Source organism: Sciurus carolinensis, unplaced genomic scaffold, assembly GCF_902686445.1.
Source record: "Sciurus carolinensis unplaced genomic scaffold, mSciCar1.2, whole genome shotgun sequence".
NCBI classification, from domain to species: Eukaryota; Metazoa; Chordata; class Mammalia; order Rodentia; family Sciuridae; genus Sciurus; species Sciurus carolinensis.
In genome coordinates, this window is record NW_025920119.1 from 2,517,402 (window position 1) to 2,540,012 (window position 22,611).

Below are 22,611 nucleotides of genomic sequence, written 5' to 3' on the forward strand. Positions count from 1 at the left end.
GCTACTAGCATTCCTTCTGTTCCCTACACGGGCACAGACACGTGCAAAACCCAGCCAGAAGCCACATTGAGGAACCGTGTCCCTCTTGCTATCAGCCAGCGCTAGGGCAGCAAACAGAATCTTTTCCTGAATGTTGGAACTGATGTGCTGCTGAACAGCTTGTGAGCAGGATTCAGGACAGCATCTGTATTCTTTTGCTAGGGACAGCCCTATCAACGTCCCACAAACCGGAGGTTTCAACACAGACGCGCATTGGAACAGGCTGGACGTCTGAGATCCAGGTGGGTTCCTTGTGAGGGTGCTAGGCAAGAACTGCCTCCAGGCCTTTTCTCTTAGCTTCTGCACTCTTGGCCATATCTCCAATCTGACATGTGGTATTCTCCCTGTAGGTCTGGCTGTTCAAATGTCCCCTTTTTGTAAGAACCCTATCATATCGGAATTAAAACCCACCCTAATAACCTCATTTTCAACTAATTACATCTGTAATGACTCTATTTCCATTAGGTCACATTCTGAGGAACTGGGGTTGAGGACTTCCACACATGAATTTTGGGGGACAAAATGCAATTATACCATCAAGGGGTGGTGAGCCCTCACAAAGGAGTGACAACAGGAAGCTGTCAGCACCTGTGCTAGATGCTCTCCATCCCCTGCTCCAGCTACCCTCTCCAACACTCTCCACCTTGCTCTGTGCTGGAAGGCTGACCTCTGAAAACTGCATCCTGGAGCATCCTGACCTCCCATGAGCTTCTGTCAGACTTGAGTAATGGGAGACATGGGCAGGAGACTGCAGGGTGGAAGAGAGGAGTCAGGCTGTACTACCCCATGCTCCTCTTTCCCATCCCCTCCCAACTAATTTTCAAATTTCTGTCTTTCCATGCATCTTTCCTATTGAATATTTGACAGATATAAACTGAATATATTGAAAGTATGGGTTGAATGTGTATGGATGCATCAGAAGCACATTCAGGAATATGAGTGATGTTCATGAGCGCCTTTTCTGCAGCTCAGGGTGTCACTTGGGAGCTTCCCAAATGTCCCTCAAAGAAATGATGTTGAGGTGATGGTAGGCCAGTTATCCTGATAGGCTCATTACCCATCGTATAAAATGTAGTGGAATCTCATTCAGTGCCCCATAAATACTGGAGAAGTATGATGTGGGAATTAAAATAAATCTTTAAGAAATGTGGCTAACAAGTCCTAACATAATTGTTTTTATTTTTCATGCTATTTTTGGGAGATCTCCAAAATGTTCTTTAAAACCCAAACACACTTGCTTTACTGGTTTCATTAGTGCATTCTGTCCTTCCTGAGATAAAGGGCTGTGGGCTGGTCAACCCGCAGCTGGAGAGCAAGAGGTCTCTTCCCCAGGTCCTTCCTCATCCTCTTGGAATGAGCGTGTGGGGGCGAGCTCCCGCCACCCTGAGCTCTTTCCCAGGAAGCTCCCACCGGGGTTGGAGCCTCACAGCTGCCCAGGAGCTCCCTGCGATCTGTGCGGCACGGGAGGGAGGGGACGTGGCAGCGGGATGGGACCTCCTTCCTCCATTTGGGAACCTTGAGTAGGGCCGCTGGGATGCAGACACCCGCCCCCCCAAGGCGCAGCGAGAGTCGGCTGGGTGGGGCGGCCTGGGGTCCGGCTGCAGCGAGGCTGGGCGGGACGGGGGGCGGGGCTGCGTGCAGGCTGCGCGGTGTGTGAGGGGCAGCTCCTCCCACTGCGCTCCGGAAGTGCCAGCGCTGGGCACCTGCGAGTGTGCGGTTCTCGCCCTACCGCTGCCACCGCGTCCTGCAGAGCGAACTGGGCCTGGTGCCGCTGATGGCTGGGGGATGTGAAGCGGCTCCCCACAGTGCAGCCGGATCGCCCCTGATGTGGCTCAAGCCGGAGGAGGTGCTGGTGAAGAACCCTGAAGCTCTGGGTGGCCCAGAAGAGCAGCGGGTACTTCTTGCTACTGCGCGCCGGCAGGCGAGGGGATCGGTCACCTCACCGGTAAGGGGTAGCGGGGGTGGGCCGGGCCTAGTGTCTCGCTCCCTGCAGCACCTGCGTTCCCAGCCCGGGGTTGGGACCCGGAAATCCGGGATGCGCCTGTGCAGTCGGTGAGAGGGGCTCCGGGGTGCTGCGGACGCTGCCTGGGCGGCCGGGCGCGCTGCGCGGGGTGCGCGGGGCGGGGCCGGTGCGCGGCTGCGGGAGGTTTTCCTGGAGCGTTTTTCCTGCTGCGCTTGCGGAAGTGCAAGCGCTGGGCACCCGCAGGTCTGCGTTTCCCGCGCAGCCGCTGCCGCTGCTTCCTCCTGAGCGAGCTGGGCCACGTGTGACCTTGGCTCCCTCTACCTGAAGGGGGGCACCAGAAGAAAGGGAAACAATCCCAAGGAGGTGCTGATGAAGGACGCCCTGAAGCTCTGGGTGAACCAGGAACAGAGGCTCCTTCATCCTTGGGCGGTGCGGCGGGGCACGGGGAGGGGGGCAGCGGCCTCAGCGGTTAAGGAGTCTGGGGGGTGGCCGCCGGCCTTAGATAACAGCCAGGGCTGAGCGCAGGTGGGGATTTCTTGGGAGACAACGGGGTCAGGATGGCCTTGCCTCGGGTTTGTTTCCTTTCTTCTGCATTTCTCTGCTTGTCAATGGGTCTACTCCGCGTCCACCCCCCACCCCGACTCCCACCCCGCCCACGTTACAGCCGGCCTTGCTGGAGTGTTGGAAAGCAGTCCTCATGTCAGAGCATTCAGCCCTGCAGCTGTACTATGCTTCTTAGTCCTTAATTTTTCTTGATTCTCCTTTCTATTTTTTCTAAAGAAAAAGCATGTCATCTTGATCGAAGTTTTATTTCTTCTCTCTCTGATACCTTCGTTTCCTCTTTTCGTCTTAGCATATTAGCTGCATCTTTCAGTGTGATGTTGAATAGGAGTGATAGGAGAAGTTGTCTTTACCTTGTTCCTGGTTATCAGAAAAAGGTAAACTCAACAAGAAGTGTTGAGTTTCTCCTTAAGTATGATGTTAATTGTAGGGTTTTGGGGCTGAGAAGGTAAATGATATTATCAAATTAGATAAGTTCTTGATTCCCTCATTTGCTATGTTTTTTTCCCTTTAATCGTGAATGGGTGTTCCATTTTGTCAACTGCTTTGTGTATCAATTGGAATTATTTTGTGATTCCCCCCTACTTCTATATTGATGAATTTTCGAATGCTGGACCATTGTTGCATACTTGGAGCAAGTCCCACTTGGTCATGAGGTATAATTTCTTTTATATGGTTGGTGGATCTGGTTGCTGGTGGAATTTTTTGTGGTGTGAACAATTGAAGTTCAGGGAGTTGGTCATACTAAGGCAAGCACTCTGCCACTGAGCTAATCCCTAGCCCCCCCTTTCTTTTACTTTGTGTGACTGTGACATGGGTTCTTGTGGGTCCTTGGTTTTCTTTTCTTCCTTTTTTTTTTTTTTTTTTTTTCTTAAATCCATTCTGAAAATCCCTGGGTGATTTTGGTTGGTGTATTTAGGCCATTCACATGTAAAGTGATTGTTGGCATTGTTAGATGACTCTTCTACCAGGTTGGTAACTGTTTTCTTCCTTGTTCTGTTCTTTTTCTTTGAACCCTCTTTTCCTGACTTCTTTAGCAGTTGAATGCTTGGTGATGCCATTTATGTTAGCTTGCCAACAATAGGTTGAAAAGAATTTGTAGTAGTATATTTCTGGTTTGGAACATAATTTCCGATTAGTCTGTGTCTACCTTCAAATATTATGCTGTTTCACATGTAAATGTAGATTTTTTTTCAGTGTATTTTGGATTGAACCCAGGGACGCTTAAGCACTGTGCATATCCCAGTCCATTTGTAACTTTATTTTGAGACAAGGTCTCAGAGTTGCTGAGGCTGGCCTTAAACTTGTGGTCCTCCTGCCTCAGCCTCCTGAGCCACTGGGATTGTAGGTCTGCACCACCATGCTTGGCCGAGATGCAGTAATACTAGTATTCCCAGATCCTGTCTATCTTTTCTGACATTGTCATCCATTTCACTTATTTACATAGTGTAATCACTCAATAAATTTTTTGTTAACCCTTCAAATATTCTTTTCAATTGCTTAGGGATAGGAAAATAAGAAATTTGAATCTACCCTCATTCATTTCCTGAGACACACTTCTTCTCTTTACGTAGCTCAGAGCTACTGACCTATGTGTCTTCTTTTCTCTGACGAATTTGATAGTTAGGTCTGCTGGAATGATAGTGAACTTCCTGTTCTTTTTCAAGAAAGTCTTTCTTTTTCAATTTTGAAGGATAATTTCACTGGACACAGCCAGGCATGGTGGTCCTTGCTGGTAATCCTACCAATTTGGTAGAAGGAGGCAGTAGGATCACATCTTTGAGGTCAGCCTCAGTAATTTGTTGAATCCCTGTCTCTAAACAAACAATAAAACAACTGGGGATGTGGTTCAGTGGTAGAGTACCCCTAGGTTCAATACCAAGTATACCCCCCCAAAAAAATCCTCACTTCATTTAGATTTATTGGTTTGATGATTCGTTTCTTTCAACACCTTATGTCAACTCCCTTGATCACATGCTGGAGAAGTCTGCTATAATTATTGTGATCTTCCTAGGCTGTCTGCGTCACACCCCCTCTTCTTTAAAGATTTTCTTTTTCTTTCTGCAATTTGAATACGATATACCTCAGTGTAGATTTGTAAATATTTTTCCTTTTTTTTTTTATAATTTTCTGCGTCGGTGTTCTCTGTACTTCTTGGATCTGTGATCTGGAGTGTGTCATTAATTTTGGAAAATTCTTGGTCATTATTGCTTCACATGATTGCTTTCCTCTTCTTCTGTTTTTCCAGTTTGGGATCCTTGTATCTTTGGGAATTATCCCCAGCAGTCAGCATATTGTGTCCTTCCTGTGTCTCTGTCTCTCTCTTGGCTTTTCAGTAGGTTTGGGGGTTTCTGTTGATCTGTCTTCAAGTTCACTGATTGTTTTTCTTGACCGTCCACCTACTGATGAGCCATGAAGGCATCTTCATTTTTGTTTATTTCTATTTGTTTTGTTTTTCATTTCTTAGGTTTCCATCTGTCTGCTTTCATGACCGCTAGTCTTCCATACTCTATACCTTTTCTTAGAGCCCCTTCACTATAAATCACACTTATTTTAAAAGTTCTTCAAAGTACCCAAGATCTGTCATATCTGTGTGTCATTTTGGATGCTATCTTTATCTTTTTCTTTTGGGTTCTGGGGATCAAACCCACGGCCTTGTGCTTATAAGGCAAGCACTCTAACGACTGAGCTATCTCCCCCGCCCTATCTTTTCTTGTCTACTGCAGTTTTTCTTACATATATAGAGCAAACTTATTATGGTATATAAACAACTGATTATTTATACATATATATAAAATACTAACAAGTGAGGAACTCATTCTTCCGTGTGTGTTTTGCTACTCTGCTGGGACTTGGCTCTTTGCAGTTTCCTCTAACTGAAGGTACCAGAGGCCTCACATTCCTCCATGTCCCTGGTTGGGTCTCCCCTCTGTCCCTGGGTTAAGAACTTTCCCAGTCTCCTTGCTCTTTGAGCTGTCACTGTGCTTCATTTATCCTGGAGCTTTTGCTGTTGGCAAGGGGGAGGGTCCTAGAATCATCAATCAATCTCAGTCATCAGTGGACAGTGTGACCCTGGACCTGTGACCTTTCCCAAGTGTTTTTATGCCACTTCCTCCCACCCCTGTGGGGACAGGAAGCCAGAGGGGACACAGGAGCCAGAGAAGGCCCTTTCCCAGCTGGGGTGGAGCCCTGGGATGCCTCATGGCCTATTCTTCCCTTGTCCAGAGAGCTGGGCAGGTGTCCCTAGGGTCTTTCAGTGGGACAATGGTGGGGTTCTGGTGAGAACACCTGTGCTGCCTTGGGGTCCCTAAGATCGCAGCACCAGGGCTTTCTTACTCTCTTTCAGTCAGGCCCACGCACAGGTCAGACTCAGGACTCAAGTGTCCTGCAGTTCATGACCTCAGCCACTGGGGGAGAAGGTCCCAGCTGTGTCCCTTGGATTACCTGTGCCACTTAGCTTTGGGGGTTATGTTTTGACCTGTGACCTCAGTTCTCTGATGAGTCCAGAAAAGCCTGTGATTTGCAGTCTGCTTGGCCTCTGCTTGTATTTCATGGGAGGGGTGCTTCCCAAAGCTCTTTGCAGTGTGGAACTGAAGCTGGACGTCACTTGTGGCTTTTTTGATTGCTGCTCCTGCCCACCTGCCACCAAATGAAGGTTCCGGGTTGACACACAGACCTCCTGACCTTTTCAGAAGCATGTGAGAGAAATCCCCACTCTGCCTCAAAACTCGCAACCCTCTGTGGCCTGTCCAGGGCTGCACACCCTCCCTGTTCTCTTCATTCCATGCACCTAGGTTCCCCCAGGCTACTGTTACAAAGTCTGCATGGGTTCTGTCAGAGATGTCTGAGAAGTCCCTACTGGGATGGGCTCCTTTCTAGTCTTCCTCGGTGTCTCCACCAGGAATTTTAATCTTTGCTAGACAAATGTGACGTTTCACCGGTCTTTTGAAAACACAGCCTTAAGTGCCCTTACCCCAGCCTGCTGTTTTTCTTCCACTGAGCTCTGCTAAGCTGCCTGTGGGTTCTGTATTAAGTGTCAGCTCTCCATCTAGCAGAGAGGACAGCCTTCCTGTCCCCCCACTCCATTATATGACACCAAATAACAAACCCTTAAAGGGTCAGGGGACTAGCCAAAGAATAACTTGGTGTAAAAACACACATGTCCTTCCTTCTGCTGGGGAAAGTCATCCCGTAGGGCAGGTGAGGGTGGTGTAGGTGCCGGTCATCTAGGAAGAGGTTGCACAGGGTGAGCAGGGTGTGTCTTGGGTGTGGAGGTTGGCAGCAAGAGAGGCTTGGATGTGCAAGTAAATATATCAAGGGTGGTGGAGGCTGGGCTTCTCTGTTGGAGAAGAGAGCTGTGAACAAGGAAAGAAGTAAGAATGAACACGGGGAGTGGGTTGCAGGAGGCGTCAGTGTGAACTCAGTTTTTCTGTATGTAGACTATGTATACATACACACATTGCATTAGAGATGTGTATGCCTGTGTGCAAATACATGAGTCATATGTGTACACACAGACCCCGTTACCAATGAGCTTCCAGATACCAGGTTTTTATTTTTATTTTATAGCAGGGATGGAACCCAGGGTCACATACCCACTGAATCCACATCCCCAGCCCTTTTTATTTTTTTTATTTTGAGCCACTGTTGTGCTAAGTTGCATAGGGCCTCGCTAAGTTGCTGAGGCTGTCGTTGAACTCACAATCCTCCTGCCTCAGCCTCCCAAGCCACTGGAATGCCAGGTGGCTTTTGTGTAGCAATCCTCATGAAAAGAAATAGAATTTCTGGGAAAAATGTCCATTTCAGGGCTGGAGCAGGGAAAGTAGGAGATGATGTTGGAATATTTTATTGTGGCAGAGGACTATGAAAACCATGAGTACATGTCCAAAGGACACAGAACCCAGCTTGAAGGGATTCCTACCTGCCAAACTGGGACAATTAAATCATCCGAGTAAATAATTAGTAATGAATTCTTACTCTTTGAAGAAAAAGCAGGAAAAGATGAGACCATACTGATAAATGTGAATAAATTGAAAGTTTGAGGAATGGGAAATTTACATAACTTCATTATTTGTCTGTAGGAGGCTTGTGAGTTACAAGGGAAAAAGGCAGTAAGTTGATGGTGCAGAGCCCAAGCAGCCACTACTTAAGAGACCAAGTGAACATCACCAGGAGTGGAACAAGTTGAAATTGTGTCCACTGAGAGGATGTGATGCATAGCATTCCTTCTGTGAGGCTGGCCAGAGACTTTAAACTGAATCTAATCAGCGTCAGGCAAGCAAAAACTGGGATTTGCTGCTGAAGAACTGGCCAGTAATCTTGAAGCCGTCAAGCTCTCGAAAGTCAGAGGTGTGTTGGGAGATGTGACGGCTGAAGGCAGTGGGTGATTCTGAACAGGTCCAATGTGGTAGAGTCACAAGACAAGCAGTTCTCAACTCCTGTGGGCTGGATTAGTGCCTTTGTTTCTACAGTGGTGCAAAAGCAACCTGTGTTCAGTAGAAACCATACAAGCATTTTTTTAAAAAATTTTTTTGGATGTTAATAGATTTTTATTTTATTTGTTCACTTTTATAGGGTGTTGAGGCTGGAACCCAGTGCCTCCCACATTACCAGGCAGCTCTGTGTCACTGAGCCCCAGCCGAAGCCCCGTATATGTAGTTTTGAATTTGGATCTTTTCCGGGGATGTGCCCTATCCTCTGTGATGTGGGGCAGTTGCAGAGAGCTGCAGGCCCCAGCCAGCTGCTATCATGAGGGCCATCCAGTGACAGATTGTGCCCCGCTGCCAAGGCAGGAGGAACAAGTGATACATCCCATGCATTTGCTAAGTCATGTGTTTTGTCCCCTTAGGACGGGTTTGTGAGGCACTTGGAAACTGGCGGGATCTGAGGAGCAGAGGGTAGGAATGTCCCAGTGTTAACTTTCTGAATTGTGGGGTGCGCTGTTGTGTGGGCACATGTCCCTGCTGGTGTGAAACATGCTGCACACTCTGGGGTGATGGGGTGGCAGGTCAGTGACATACTCCTTAATGATTTAACTTCCTTTAACATTGGGGTCTTAAACCAAAATAAACTCCTCAGGGTCACTCAGGGCCCTCTCGGGGCCTAGTAGTGAAGGAGCATGGGCAAAGGAAGGTATAGGGCCTTCAGCTCCTCCAGGGAGGAGGGAGTGGGTTTGTTCACCTGCCAGTGATTCAGGATGCCATTCATCACAGAAGAATGCCAATCCTTCACCTGCTACCTGTGCCTTCTGTCCTTTGCGGGTCTTGGATGTGTTGTCATATTTCTCAGGGTACCTTTCTGGAGTAGAAAGGGATTATTCTTCCATGTGAGATGTGGATATGATGAGGATCCTAACAGGGCAACACTTACCTGGTGCTTGAAGGGTCCTGGCAATAGTCTAGGTACTTTGAAGATGACTTAATTTCCATAATTACCCTTTGGAGGCATATGGTGGTTGGTTTATCTTCCAAGAGACCAGGGCACAGAGAATCAGGTAACTTTCCTAAGGCCACACAGCTTGAAAGTGGTAGAACTGGGGTTCAAATCGGGCAGTCTGGCTCCAACAACAGATGCTGGGGAAATGGGTGTGAGGAAGCTAGAGCTCTGGACCCCATGGAGCTCTGACTCTATGGGGTGTCGGAGCTGTGCCTGGACTCTCACCAGTGACCATGCTGCCTCCGCATGTTGGAGTGACAACTGCACGCTGGCTGAGTGTCTGCCCGTCCCTGAGCTCACAGGTATGTTTGCTTCTCTTTTGCCTTGTAGGTGGCCTGTTGGGTGCTCTGGAGGCAGTGCTGGATTCCACCACTGAGGTCGCTCCCTTTCGAGTTCTGCTTCAAGTTCCCGGGCTCACAGGTGTACTCTCCCATAGCATGTGGAGAGTTCCTGGAGGATGCGACGTTCACTGGGCCATAGCCACTGGTGAGTCTTGTTCCCGTTGGAATGTTCCAACCCTGAGGTCTGAGCATGCGGAGCATCTGCTTGTTGTGAGCCTGCAGGTAACCCCAGGGAGCCTCACCTGCTTTCAGGAGCTCTGTGCTCTCTTCCACATGTCTGTCTCTTTCTTAGTGATCAGAAGCACACTGAGCTGTGAGCGTGAGTGAAGCCAGTCTTCTGAGGAGTGTGTTTCAGGACACTAACATGTTGTTGGGTATGAAGTGGCCTTTTCCTTTACGGTCTTGTTGTCTGATTAACAGGGTTTTCCCAGGGTGTGTGCATGTGTGATAGTAGCCAGGGGCAAAGTGCAAGGGACTGTGTCCAACTTAGCAGTCTCCGCCCCATGTTGCATGTCCGTACCAAGAGACTGCATCACTGGGCTTCCGGGTGCTGAGGAAGTTTTCCTTGGGCCGACACAGGTTAGGTTTGCCAGTGGCTTGATTTCTACCATCGTCCTGCCCTCAGATGGTCCTGAGTAGTGAATTTTTCTTTTCAGGGTTCTCTTGTGGGGAGTGAGGATGGGAGGCATGGGTATGTTCTGGTGTGGCGATTGTGCTATTGACTGAGATACTTGTACTTGTGCAGGCATTACTTAGGCGTCTTGCATGTCGTTGACTCGCCCTCATACTTGGTTGTGTGCTGAGCATTGACAAAGGATCCCTGCCCAGGAGGCTAAGCTATGATACTTGGTGGATTCGGTATTAAATGCGGGCTTTTTTTGATAGCAATCTCAATCTCACGATGAGTTTATTAGGATGCAACCCGGTTGTCAGTTGAGGAGCATGTGTAGTCACAATGAAGATTTCTTGGGTCCTTTGTGAAAAGGCAGGGCACAGGCCTGCTCATGAACAATGAGCAATCAGACAACTTCAAGATAGAGGTTGTGTTTTTTGCATTTCAACACAAATTTTTCTTCTCAACGGTACAATACAAAATTTACTATCCTAATTATTTTTAGTTAGTTGCATAAAGTACTTTCACAGTGACATATCATCACCACCATCCATCTCCAGAACACTCCTCAAGTTCTCAAACTGAATCTCTGCACCCATTAAAGTCTCTGCTCCTGGCAAAGTCCCTTGGAGCTGCCATTGCACTTCCTGCCTCTTCATTTGGCGGGGAACCTCATATGGTGGACTCATACTGCCTTATCCTGTGACTGGCTCGGTTCACTTGGCACAGTCTTAAAGTTTCATCCATGTTGCTGTATATGTCAGAATTTCCTTCCCTGTGAAGACTGGACAAGACTCCATTGTACGTCTGCCTGCGTTTTAGAATCATATATAATGGTTGTCCCGTGAGTAGAGTTAAGGACACTGTACATGGAAGCAGGAGGGCTGAATACCAGGAGGTAATCCCCACTCAGTTTGGGGCCAGGAGAAGAAGGTGGAGAGGAGCAGGATTGATGAAAGGACCCAAACCCTGCTGAATTGACCCTAAACCGTGACAAATTCTCTGGGGGCCCTGGAAGGACAAGGAGGCTTCTGATCCTGGTTCTGTGTGCCTGGTGGTCTTGGTTAGTCATGGTCCTGTTCTGCTTTTGAGAAGTCGAGGCCATGCAGGACTTATGAGTTCCATGTGAGACATAGCTGGTAATCAGTGGTATTGCTGTGTTGTTGAAACACTCGCCTGTATTCTTCACCATGACCTGAGGCACTAAACACCTTGTTGTCTCTGCCTGTTTTCCAGGAAGAAAAAATAACATTGGCAGGAACTGCAGGATTTTGAATTATCTGCTTAGAATCATTCCAAGAATGGATTTGCTTATGTAGTCATTTGATTCCTGTTGCTGTAGATTGAAGGCCTAGGTGGACTTTTCTGATTCCCAAAAGAGGACTTAGAGGCACAGCCAGGAGAGGAGTCCTCCATGGAACATGGCTGACGGTTAAAAGGCTCTGAGAAACTCGCCAGACCTTTTGTAGAGATAATAACAGTCATGCCTTTACAGACCTGAGTTTGGATTTCTGATCTTCAAAGTAGTTTGGATTTGCTTGTAGCAGCCTAAGTGCAGGTTTTTCCTATTGCTAGCAGGATCTGTGGCATGGACTGGAGGCAAATGAGAGAAACAGGAAAAGAGGGAAAAGGAAGGAGCTCTATTGTCGTGGGAGGGTCAGGAGCTGGAGTTCATGGGCTGGTGTGCAGGATGTTGAAGCAGAAGAGATGTGATTGTGACGTGGTGTGCAGGAGCATGTCTGCATAGTGGGAGGCGGTATGTGTCTTCAGCCTGGGTATCTGGGGTTCAGTTTCTGCAGAACCAATCCACTGTGTATCAAAAGGATTCAGAAAAAAATTGCTTCTGTACTCAACATGTAGTTTCCTGTTATTGTCATTATTCCCCACATAAGATTGTATAACAGTTGTTTATGTATCATTTACATTGTATGAGGTTAATGAGTAATCTAGAAATAACTGGAAGTGTATGGGTGGATGGGCCCCAGGTTATACATCAATACTACATACCATTTTATCTTAGGAGCCTGACCATCCTAGGATTCTGGTATCTTTGAAGGGTTCAAAAACCCATCCCTTATAGATATTGAGGAGCAACCTACAGTAGTTTGAAGAAAGCTTACCTAGTAGTTGAAGAAGATCCTCACCACTCTCCCAGTGGTAGCTCCTTCTAAGTTTCAAGTGGGTTGCCGCTTAGGCTCCTGGATTCTTAAAGAGCAAGATGGGAGGTGAGAAGGTCTCTGGTCACGTCCTCTTGGTTACCTGGAATAGAGATGTGGGTGGAGAGAGACAGGGACAGCCTTCCAGTGCTGACAGACTGGCTTTGGTGATGACCCAAAGATGTCACTTTAGGCCATCCTGTGCCTCAGCGTTGGGAGATCACAAAGGAACCAAGTTCTGTTGTCTTGAACTTTTCTTTTTCCTTAAGAGGTACTTCTGGGTAATCATGTATTATCTGAAGTCCTTTTCTGACATTTCTTCTAACATACTCTGTCATTGGATTCTATGAATATAGAATCTAGATTTGTTTGGATCATTTTCTTCCCTTGATTTTCATGTTGTTCATGTATCTTCCCCTCTATCAGTGCAGATCTGGGGTATTACAGATTTCCCCCTATAGGCTTATAGTGGCCCTATAGGTTTCCAAAACACTTTTTTTTTGTTTTAAGTTTAAAATTTTATTTGGCAAATTGATCAATTTGGTTCAAGCAAATTATTGTACATACACATTTTATGTTTCCTAATAAAAGATGAGTTCCCTGAGGGCATTCCTTGTCTTGTTCATCTCTGCATTCTTAACAGGCATAACACATAGGGTATGTCAAGTACTAAGAGTTGACCAATATTATACAAATTACCAAACCATATTTAAGTACTTGAAGCTCACGGACTATCTTATAACTCACATATTTCCTTACTTATTTGTCCTGCTCTTCTTCATAATTAGTCCAGGTTAGCTGATGTTTTATTATATATCCAAAGAGCACACTGTATCCATTTATTACCTTTTATGAATTTATTTATTGCAAAGATATGGATACAAATGCCTTCCATATATAATTAGTAAAAGAGTCCCTCATTTCTGGGACTGTAGCACATGGCTACCCAGGCTGCACACTTGAGAAGAAGGGTACCCCCTAGGCAGTGGGATGTGGCAGCCTGCTTGCGTCCTCTGGGTTAGGACCTAATTCACAAGATTTCCATTCTAAGAATCAACATTATTTTCCAAAGACTGCAAAGATAGACTATGGTTGCTTGGAATAGAAAAGATGAAGACATCTAATTTAGTTTATCCCCTGGTTTAGTCCGAACAGACATCAAACTTGACAGTGTCATAATGTCTAAGTTCACACTAAACATCTCTCACTGAATCAAAATTTGAAATATTTATAAAGTTAATAGCTATCTTGGAAATTAAGCAGTTCACTGAATATTTTTTCACACTCATTTTCATTTAATTAGTGCTAAAAGTAAGATGTTCATAATTTCTCCAGTATCAATTTGAACATAAAACTAATTAAAATAGTAAGATGCATGTTCTAGTACAAATTTTCTAGTTAGTCATATCACCCTGGACAAGCCATTTTAGATTTCTGCCTTCACCCACATCAAGCAGGGGTACTCTTATCTTAACCTGCCCCCTAAATAAGCGGACATAAGATTATGTGGTAACATTTTGCTAAAGTTACGAACCATAAGGTAAAAATATGTAAGATTTTATCATTACCAGTTATTTTCTAATATTTAACTGATATTTTTATATTTTAACCAAAGCAAAAAATTGCATGTTTAATACTACAAAATTCAATAGTTATACAAGGTGAGTAAAATGGTAAAAGCTAGTCATAATAATAAATTCATTCAGCCATGTTCTCATTCAATTATATTAGAATTATAAAAATAGGTAAATTTTAACGAAATTATTTCTTCTTATCGTAGTTTAGGAATTCTTGCCAACGTCAATAGATTGTCTGGCATCAGCCACGGCCTTAGGTACCTCGAACAGTCATATTGTCCATGGATTTGGTCAAACAGATTTGGCAGCCCAACCGTGATCTGTCTGTGAGTCCATAAGCCAGATCAAGCATGTCATTTTCCTCATCAGTAACTGTGTCTAACTTCTCATATATGTGATCTTCAAAGATGAGGTGACAGGTAGAGCAAGCCAGGGTTCCCTCACAGGCACCAAAACCATCAATATCTAGATTATTTTCAATCACAACATCAAGCAGAGAGTCACCGACTTTTCCTTTGGTTGTTAATGTTACACCATCTCTGTTTATAAAGTGGACTGTTACCTTATCTTCTGAGCTGCTCCGCACCGACAGGCTCAGCGACTGGCTTGCCCGCGGGCCACCGCCCAGGCCGGGTCCCGGGTTCCCCAGCCGGCTGCAGGCTCCCGCGTGGGGTCCGGCGAGGAGCAGAGGGCAGCGAGCTGGCCACCCAGGGCCGCGGAGGCGAAGCGCAGGAGCCGGCCACTCCCCTCGGCGGCCATGGCCCACGGTGGCTAGCTGCTGGATGGATGCGGGCCGCCCCAGCGGCGCGGAGGCGGAGGCTCGGAGCCGGAAGTATGACGCCCAGGGCCGCGGCGAGGGGCGGAGCGTCCTGGCAGTCTGGCTCCTAGAGGAGGCGCGCCAAGCCCAAAACACTTTCTTTAAGGGGAGATCAATATTAGCAGTGCCCAATTCAGACACTATGCTGCAATCCTAGACCAAATATCCCCTATGAGGCAATAACAAAATTCATAATAAACAAAATGAGTTCAAATACTATCTTCAGTAAAATGAACAGATTTGCAATAAGTTCTGCAGTTTCAAATGGAGGACAAAGAGGATGCAGAGGGATGTAGAATGTGACTGTTAATGGGAAAAGAAAAGAATATACAGAAGTTCTAGATAATAGAAAGGGTGAGAGTGTAATCAAAAGAAATTGGATGTTAGCATGCAAAAATGGGAGAAAGAGACTGAGGGAACAGGTAAACAAAAGGAAAAGAGAGCAAGAAAAATAAAGAAATAAAAACTTAAATTTTTTCAATAAGGATAAAAAAGAAAATCTATAGTATAACAGTCATATAGTAATGAAACCTCCCAGAGTTCAGTAGCCTGATGCATGAGAGGTCTTTTTTAAAATTTTGATAGGGGGCTTCACTAAGTTGCTTAGGGCCTTGCTGAGTTGCTAAGGCTGGCTTTGAACTCTGCTTTCTATTGCTTCAGCTTCCCAAGCCTCTGGGATTACAGGCATGGGCCACAGTATCCAACTGGATGTGGAATTTTAATAAACAGTGTCTTGCTAAATTTGCACATTCAGTTTTTGTACCTGAAAGATTACTGATATGTAGACTATTTAAATGTTGTGCTATAGTTGTTGGGTACGTAGATTTTGCACCTACATAACAAAAATGATATGGTTGATATTTATCCTTTTAAAAAAATATTTAAACTTTTTGAAAGGTTAGAAGAGAATCTTAGGCAAAGGAAACCATGGGAAGAATAGTGTAGACCTATCATGGATAAGGTTTCTTTGTATCAGGTATTGGACTCAGGGGCACTCAACCACTATGACACATCCCTGGCCTTTAATTCCTTTATTTTGAGACAGCAGAGTCTAGCTAAGTTGCTTAGGGCTTTGTTAAGATGCCTAAGCCAACTGTTAACTTGCCATCCTTTTCCCTCCCAAGCTCCTGGGTTTGCAGGCCACCCTACCCCACAGAGCTTTATTTTTTATGTCTTTGCAATACTGGGTATTTAGAACAGGGATGCTCTCCTACATAACAAACCCTTTCTAGTTTTTCTTTTGAGATGGAGTCTCATGAGATGTTTGGATTGGCTTTGAACTTGTGATCCTCTTGCCTCAGCTATTGGAATTGCTGGTATCAAGGCATGTGCCACTGACTCATCTTTTCTTATCATTTATGTATAAATAATTCTCTACAGTAGAAATTGCTCAAACATTATGTAAAGCATGCATAGGCTTAAATCACATTTGGCTTAATGATTGATGCTAACCAAATGCAAAGATAAATTTCAAGGATTTTGCTTTTCCTTCTAATTGTTGTTGCCATTTAATAGTCTTCTTTGAATATATCTGAATGGATGCTTACTTTCATGAAGATTTGCTAAGTTTTTTTTCCAGTGCTGAGCAGTGAATCTGGGGCCAGGTTTATGCTGAGCAAGTACTGAGCTATATCCCCACACCATCAGTTTTGTTTATTTTAAAGATTTTTTTTAAAGCTTACAGTTTTATTGATGTAGCCTAGTTGTAGAGAGCATGCTTAGGATGTGTAAGGCCTTAGATTTCATTCCTAGCACATATGCATGCTCTCTATCTCACACACACACAAACAAGGCTTACAAATTTATTATGTCAGAGTTGCAACAAAACTCTTATTTCAGTTTTTTTGAGGTGCATGGGTGGTACATGGTAGTAATTTAAAATATCTTTTTAAAAAATGTTACAATATCTTAATGAATATTCTGTTTTGTCTGTTGGGAAATTTCTTTTGAGAAGGCTTTGGATTTAATGATTTTTAATGAATTGTTGTTTATTTTCTGAAATTCTTGTTTCACTTTATTATGTATTTTAAAGTTATATTTCTGTGGCATGTAAGTAATTTATCGTATTTTGCAACTCTTGCCACCATTCATTTTCAGAACTTTTTTACCCAAAACTCTGTATTCATTAAACTCTAATTTCCCATTCTTCACCCCCCACTAGTTCCTGGCAACCACTCTTCACATGTTCTATGAACTTTGCTACTGTAAGTACTTGAATGTAAGTACAAACAATAGAGTATCTGTTTTGTGATTCGTTTATTTCATTTGGCTTAAAATCCTCAAGCTTCATCTATATTGTGACATGAATCAGAATTGCCTTCCTTTTAAAGACTGAATAGCAACCATTATATATTTGTACCACATTTTGTTGATTTATTCATCCATTGATTGATAGTTGAAACCATTTAGCCATTGGGAATAATGCTGATGTGAACATCAGTGTACATATATCTATTCGTGTTCCTGATTTTATGACTTTTGGGTATATATCCTGAAGTGAAATTGCTGAATCATATGGTTATTATGTATTTAAATTGTTTTAAAGTTGGCCATTTATTTTTAGCATCTCTGAAAAATAAGTTTTTAGTGTTCTATGCTTGAGTATACAGTGAAAGGAAAAAAACACAGAGACAGAACTATCACTTAATGCCACATTTTAACATTAAAGTATCTAATTCAGCTGAAGATTTCTAACAACTAACATAGGCCAACTATACTCACTCATCAGTGGTTTCTCATTACCAGTGTGGCATTCCAAAATATCTTCTTACTTGAAATACTTGGATTAAATTTGATCTTAGATACTAATGGGCAATTTGATAACTAAGAAATTGGAAGAACATAATTTATTGAAGATGGACATGTAGAAAGTCAAATGAAAGTACATCACAAAGGCAGCCAAGACTAGAGTTCCCTGTCAAGCCCACACTATTGTGCCTTGCTGTCAGAGACTCTCATCTTCTCAACCATTGTATTACTATGGTTTAAGAAGCACTTCCTGTTATAAAAGGCAATTCAAATGCTTCTTAATATAATGACACACTAATGCCTGCCTCTGTGCCTTTACTCTGGAGTTTTCCATCAACATGAAAGGTCTTTTCCCCTGCCACTAACCCAAATTCAAGACAGTGTAGTACAGATCAATTCCTACATCTTCAATGAAGTCTCCTCAATGAGCAAAGGCTACCTTGATGTCTCTCAGATTCCAGTACCATACATATGGTTACTATTTTCATACATAACTTTATCTCTTCAAGTATTACTCTACACTGCTTAGAAATAGTATTCATATTTTTATACTTCTTTTGTATCCCCACTTGAAATAGTAATTGTAATTGGGCTAATATTTATTTTAAAGTATTTATGGGCACTTTAGTTTTTAAAGTTATAACCAATTACACTATTAACTAATAATTAAAATGACACCTTTCTAAATGATTAAAACAAAGCAAAAGAAAACATAATTGCATTCTAATAGGCTGTCTTGAATGGAAGAAAAGTACAGAAATTGAACACTTACTGTTTCATAAACAAGTATTACATAAAAGAGGACTGAAAAATTTTGCTCTGGATTACCTACTATCTACCATAATTAAATGAGCTAATATCAGAAATCTCATCAATGTCTAAATCATGACATCAGGTGCTCTTAAACTTTTGTAAATTGTAAATTAACTTCCCTTATCCACAGCCACAAACTAAGGCCTAGATATTTGTCTAGATCATGAAATGTTATTGTTCTGAAGGGAATATAGCCAAAGAATTAGAGGGAGCTCTGTAAATTTATCTATCTTGCTAAAGTTAAAGAATGAATGTCTTAATGTTAAAGTATTCTAATATGAAAACACTTGTGTTGTGCCATACCTTAAAGGTCAAGAGATAAATTTTAATTATATAAATTATGTATCAGAGTGTGGCATTATTTTATTCTACTTGAGAGAATCAGTAGAGGAACAAACTCTCTTTTACACATCATCACAAAAAGCCCAAATTAAATGAGAACACTAATAAGAAGAATGACTTCCTTAGAAAACGCCACCTCTAATAAATGTTACAAAGAATCTTAGACACAAATGTTCTGAAACCTTCAAGGGTAGAAGAACAAAATCATAAATATTCTGGTATTAAACTTGTGTTCTTATACATATTTCCCCTGGAACTAAAACAAGACTAAAAAGGTAAATGTGTCTACTTGAATAATTTCTTTTCCACACAGTGCATGTCTGAACATGTTACAAAACATTAATAATCAGATCTCTCAAATAGTCTCAAACTTTATTTATAGCATCATGTTGGTGAACAAAATAAGTAAATTCCCTACAAGTTAGCAGTAACTTTAATCCCTCCTGTTCTCATTATCACTTTAAAAAAATTTTTAACCACTTTACTTTTATAATGTAAAATAAAATTTTTGACTATGGTGTTGGATTTTACAGAATCTTAGATTCAGTGTTCATATATTTAGTTTTCTTTATACACATATATACCATATTAAAGCTTGGTAATTACCCTATTAAGCAAAATGCTTCCAAACAGTGACTTGGTATAATACTCCACCTCCCTTACAATGCACAATATTACAAGCCACCTAAGTGAAAATATTTTAATTATGATAAAGACTTTTTTACATAAATTTCCATGAGTAATAAGTACCTTTGTTATTCAACAGTCCTCTCCCTCAACAAAGAGAAGCATGAGTTAGTTAAGAATCTTCAGAGGCTTTAAGTGAACCTACCTGCTATTGGGATCCCTCCCAGACATGTGTTGTGCTGTGGTGGGAGATTCAAGTCCAAGGAAGTACTATTTGAGGTGAGGTTTGCTGTGTGTTTCAAGGGCATGATGCTGTTGCATGGAAAGGCCATCCAAGAATAGTAGGCTGCCTGGCCTGTAAAACTGAAGGAATTGTAAATTGCCCAGTGCTTCTGCAATTGAGGGAACCTTTGTGGCATGACTGGAAATGTACAATTAAGAGTTTGTCCATGCAGCAGATTTAGGAATCCAAAACCTAGAGCTTTGGCAGGTATTGTATTTGAAGAGGAGTTCTGAAGAGATGTGGGTGAAAGGGAAAGTTTGTCTTGGATGAACAATTCCTGCTCACTCAGGTCTGCTAAGGCTTTTTGAGTAACATCAAAAGGATTAAACCCCGAGTCATCCTCTGGTTGTTTATTAGAACCAAAGCCAAATGCTGCTTGCCAAGTCTGTAGAGGATGGTACTGGGATTTTTTTCTGATGTGAAGAGACTCTGTGACTGGTGCCATAGGCTAATCACGAGATGTCCATGGGGAACTTGGAAAAGGAGGAGGCCTACTTGGGATAGGGTTGGAATGGCAAAAATTGTCAAGAGAATAATGATTGTGACTCTGTTACTGCCTCTTCAAATGGGGACCTTGTACTGTGATTGGATGAACTTGTGGGGATGCCTGGATTGGGTTTTGTTAAACCAGGTGGTGGTGAAGGTGTATCACTGTTAGATTCTGCTGAGAATTACCACAATTTCCTATACTGAGAGAATCTGAAGGTGTATCAATGGGGCTCTGCAGTGGTGTCACTTGGTTCTTATTTTTATTGACTGAACCCATAGATAATTAAATAAAATTGTAATTAACTTATACAATTCTTGAAATAATTTCTGTTCATATTATTGGTATTTACCCATGAGAATTTCCTCTTTTGTGGACTTTCCTGCCTCATCTCCCAATTCATGTGGATACATGCAGTCAGGTTTTGGACACTGTATATTCTGTAAGAAGTAACTGCAGTATTTTTGTACCTACAGATGTCTTAAGAAGAGTTCTGCCACCTACCATCACATTGTTGACACACTGTATAGCTCTTAAAATATTTTCTGACCAGATATAGGTCAGATATAAGCATTGGCACTAGGACCCTGTGAGCCTGCATATGATGTGCTATTATTGATGACAAAATTTATGTGCTTTACCAAACTTCCCAAATTATTCTGGTTGTTTTAAAACCTCTGGGTCAGTTAGGCACTGGAACAGACTTACAAAAATGTTGAGGTTTGTTTGCAGGGCACATTAAAAAAAAAAAAAAACATAGTGGAAGGTAATTTTTCTGTTTTCTCTCATTTTGTTCTCATTTTTTATCCTTTGCAGTTCTTCCTGTGAGAGTGGTTTACAAACTTCTGGATCTTCTGGATGTGGCTTTCTATGTGCAGGACAAAGACCATTTTCATCAGTGCAACATCTAGGCCAACAAAATCCACAAATCTGGTAGCCATAGGTAGGTGCAAAGGAAAAAGTTCATCTCACATATCTCAAGGGCTCCACGCAGACTGCATTCCACAGGGTCTTCCTTAGCATCAGGTTTTTGAGACTCTTCATGTTTATTAAACAGTGACAAAAGTTTATACTTATTTAAGGGACTGAGAGCTAAACTTCAGAAGTTTGAAGACCCACCTGCCTTCCCTCACTTTTTTCCTTAGTCAACTGCACTTGCTGCCATGTCCTCACAAGAGACCCCTGAACTAGTGTCTGGGAAAACTCTTCAGAATCAGGCCAGGATTGCTTCAGCAAATCCAACATCCATGGCTGAGAAAGTTTCTGCTTTTGGTCGATTCCACAGCCAGACAGATCACCATCTTTCATTAGGGTAAGACTTCCCCTGTTTTTAATTTTATGAGAAATCTTGTTATTTCCTTAGTGTCTATATTCTAGATTTCCACCACAATGTTCAAGGGTTCTGTTTTCTTTATATCCTGAGCAATATTTCAAAAAATTCTTTAAAAAATTTTAAATAGCAGCAATGCTAATGGAGTTGAAGTAGTATTCCATTGTGTTTGATTTGCATGACTCTACTGACTGTGATGTTGAACATCTTTTGTGGTACATATTGGCCTTTTGTATGTCTTTGTTATAATGTCTGCTCAAGTGTATGCTAGTTTTTCCAGGCAACCATAACAAAATACTACAGGCTGGGTAACTTAAGCAATCACTTTATTTTCTCATAGTTCTGGAGTTTGAAAAGTCCAAAGTCAACCTTCAGACAGTGTTCAGTTTTGGGATGAGGGCTCTCTTCTTGATGAGCCTCTGGTGTCTCTGAAAAACTCAATAATCCTGTTGAATCATGACAACTGAAGATCTTACTTAATCTTCATTGCAACTGTAAAGATCTCACTTCCAAATATATTGTCACATTAGGGAATAGGGCTTGAAGATTTGAAATTTGAGGGGACACAGAGTTCATAAAAAAGTACTCTAACCCACATTTAATTTCTATTTGTTGTTTTGTAGAGGTATAAAAAGGTATAAAAATTTTTAAATATATTCTGGATACTAATCATTTATCAGGTACATGCTTTATGCACATTTTCTCTTGTGGATTTCCTTTGTATTCTTTGATAGTGCTCTTTGAGACACAAAAAGTTTTCACTTTGATGTAGAGTAGTGTATTTTTCTTTGTCCTTTAGTCACTTAACATCCATGTCAACCAGCAAATCAGCTGTTGCAGTATCACCGTACTTATGTTCAAGTAACCCCTAACCCATAGCCTAACATTACATCACAAAGGCTATCTTTTACCTCTCTTCTTCTCATCACATACATATTGTGTCAGCTCATATCATGACAGGAAATATAAGTGCAGTACAAGAAGATATTTTGAGAGGTGAAACCACATTCACATACCTCTTGTTACAGAATTTTACTTTATTACAATATTTTGTGTCTTTGGTTTTCATACTCAAGAAATAATTGCTAACTGCATTGTCATGAAGCATTCCCCTGTTTCCTTATAAGAATTTTATAATTCTAGCTTTTGTGCTTTTATCCATTTTGATTTAAGTTTTATATTTAGTATAAGGGAAGGGTCCAACTTTATTCTTTTTTATTCTTTATACAATTTTCCCAGACTATCAAAAAGATTGTTCTTCCCCTACTGAATATACTTGGTATCTTTGTTAAAAATAGTATGATCATAGAGTAGTCACTTTTATCCATGAATAGGATGTTCCAAGACCCGTGGATGCCTGGAACTGTGGATAGTACTAAACCCTGTACATACACTGTTTTTACATATTTTTTGCAAAGTTTCTATGATAATTTATAAAATAGCCACAGTAAGAGATTACTGATAATAATAAAAAGTAAC

The 22,611-nt window shown here is 42.5% G+C and overlaps 1 protein-coding gene and 1 pseudogene across 1 annotated transcript; both read right to left on the reverse strand.

Annotated features, from left to right (window-relative positions):
- Positions 1 to 13,889: 13,889 nt before the first annotated feature.
- On the reverse strand, positions 13,890 to 14,444 carry LOC124973661 (adrenodoxin-like). The gene is given in 3 exon segments (XM_047537460.1): positions 13,890 to 13,946; positions 13,948 to 14,375; positions 14,378 to 14,444. Coding segments are annotated over 3 exon segments (552 nt in total).
- Positions 14,445 to 14,456: 12 nt separating this feature from the next.
- LOC124973685 (CCR4-NOT transcription complex subunit 4-like) lies at positions 14,457 to 21,110 on the reverse strand (annotated as a pseudogene).
- Between the last annotated feature and the right edge of the window lie 1,501 nt (positions 21,111 to 22,611).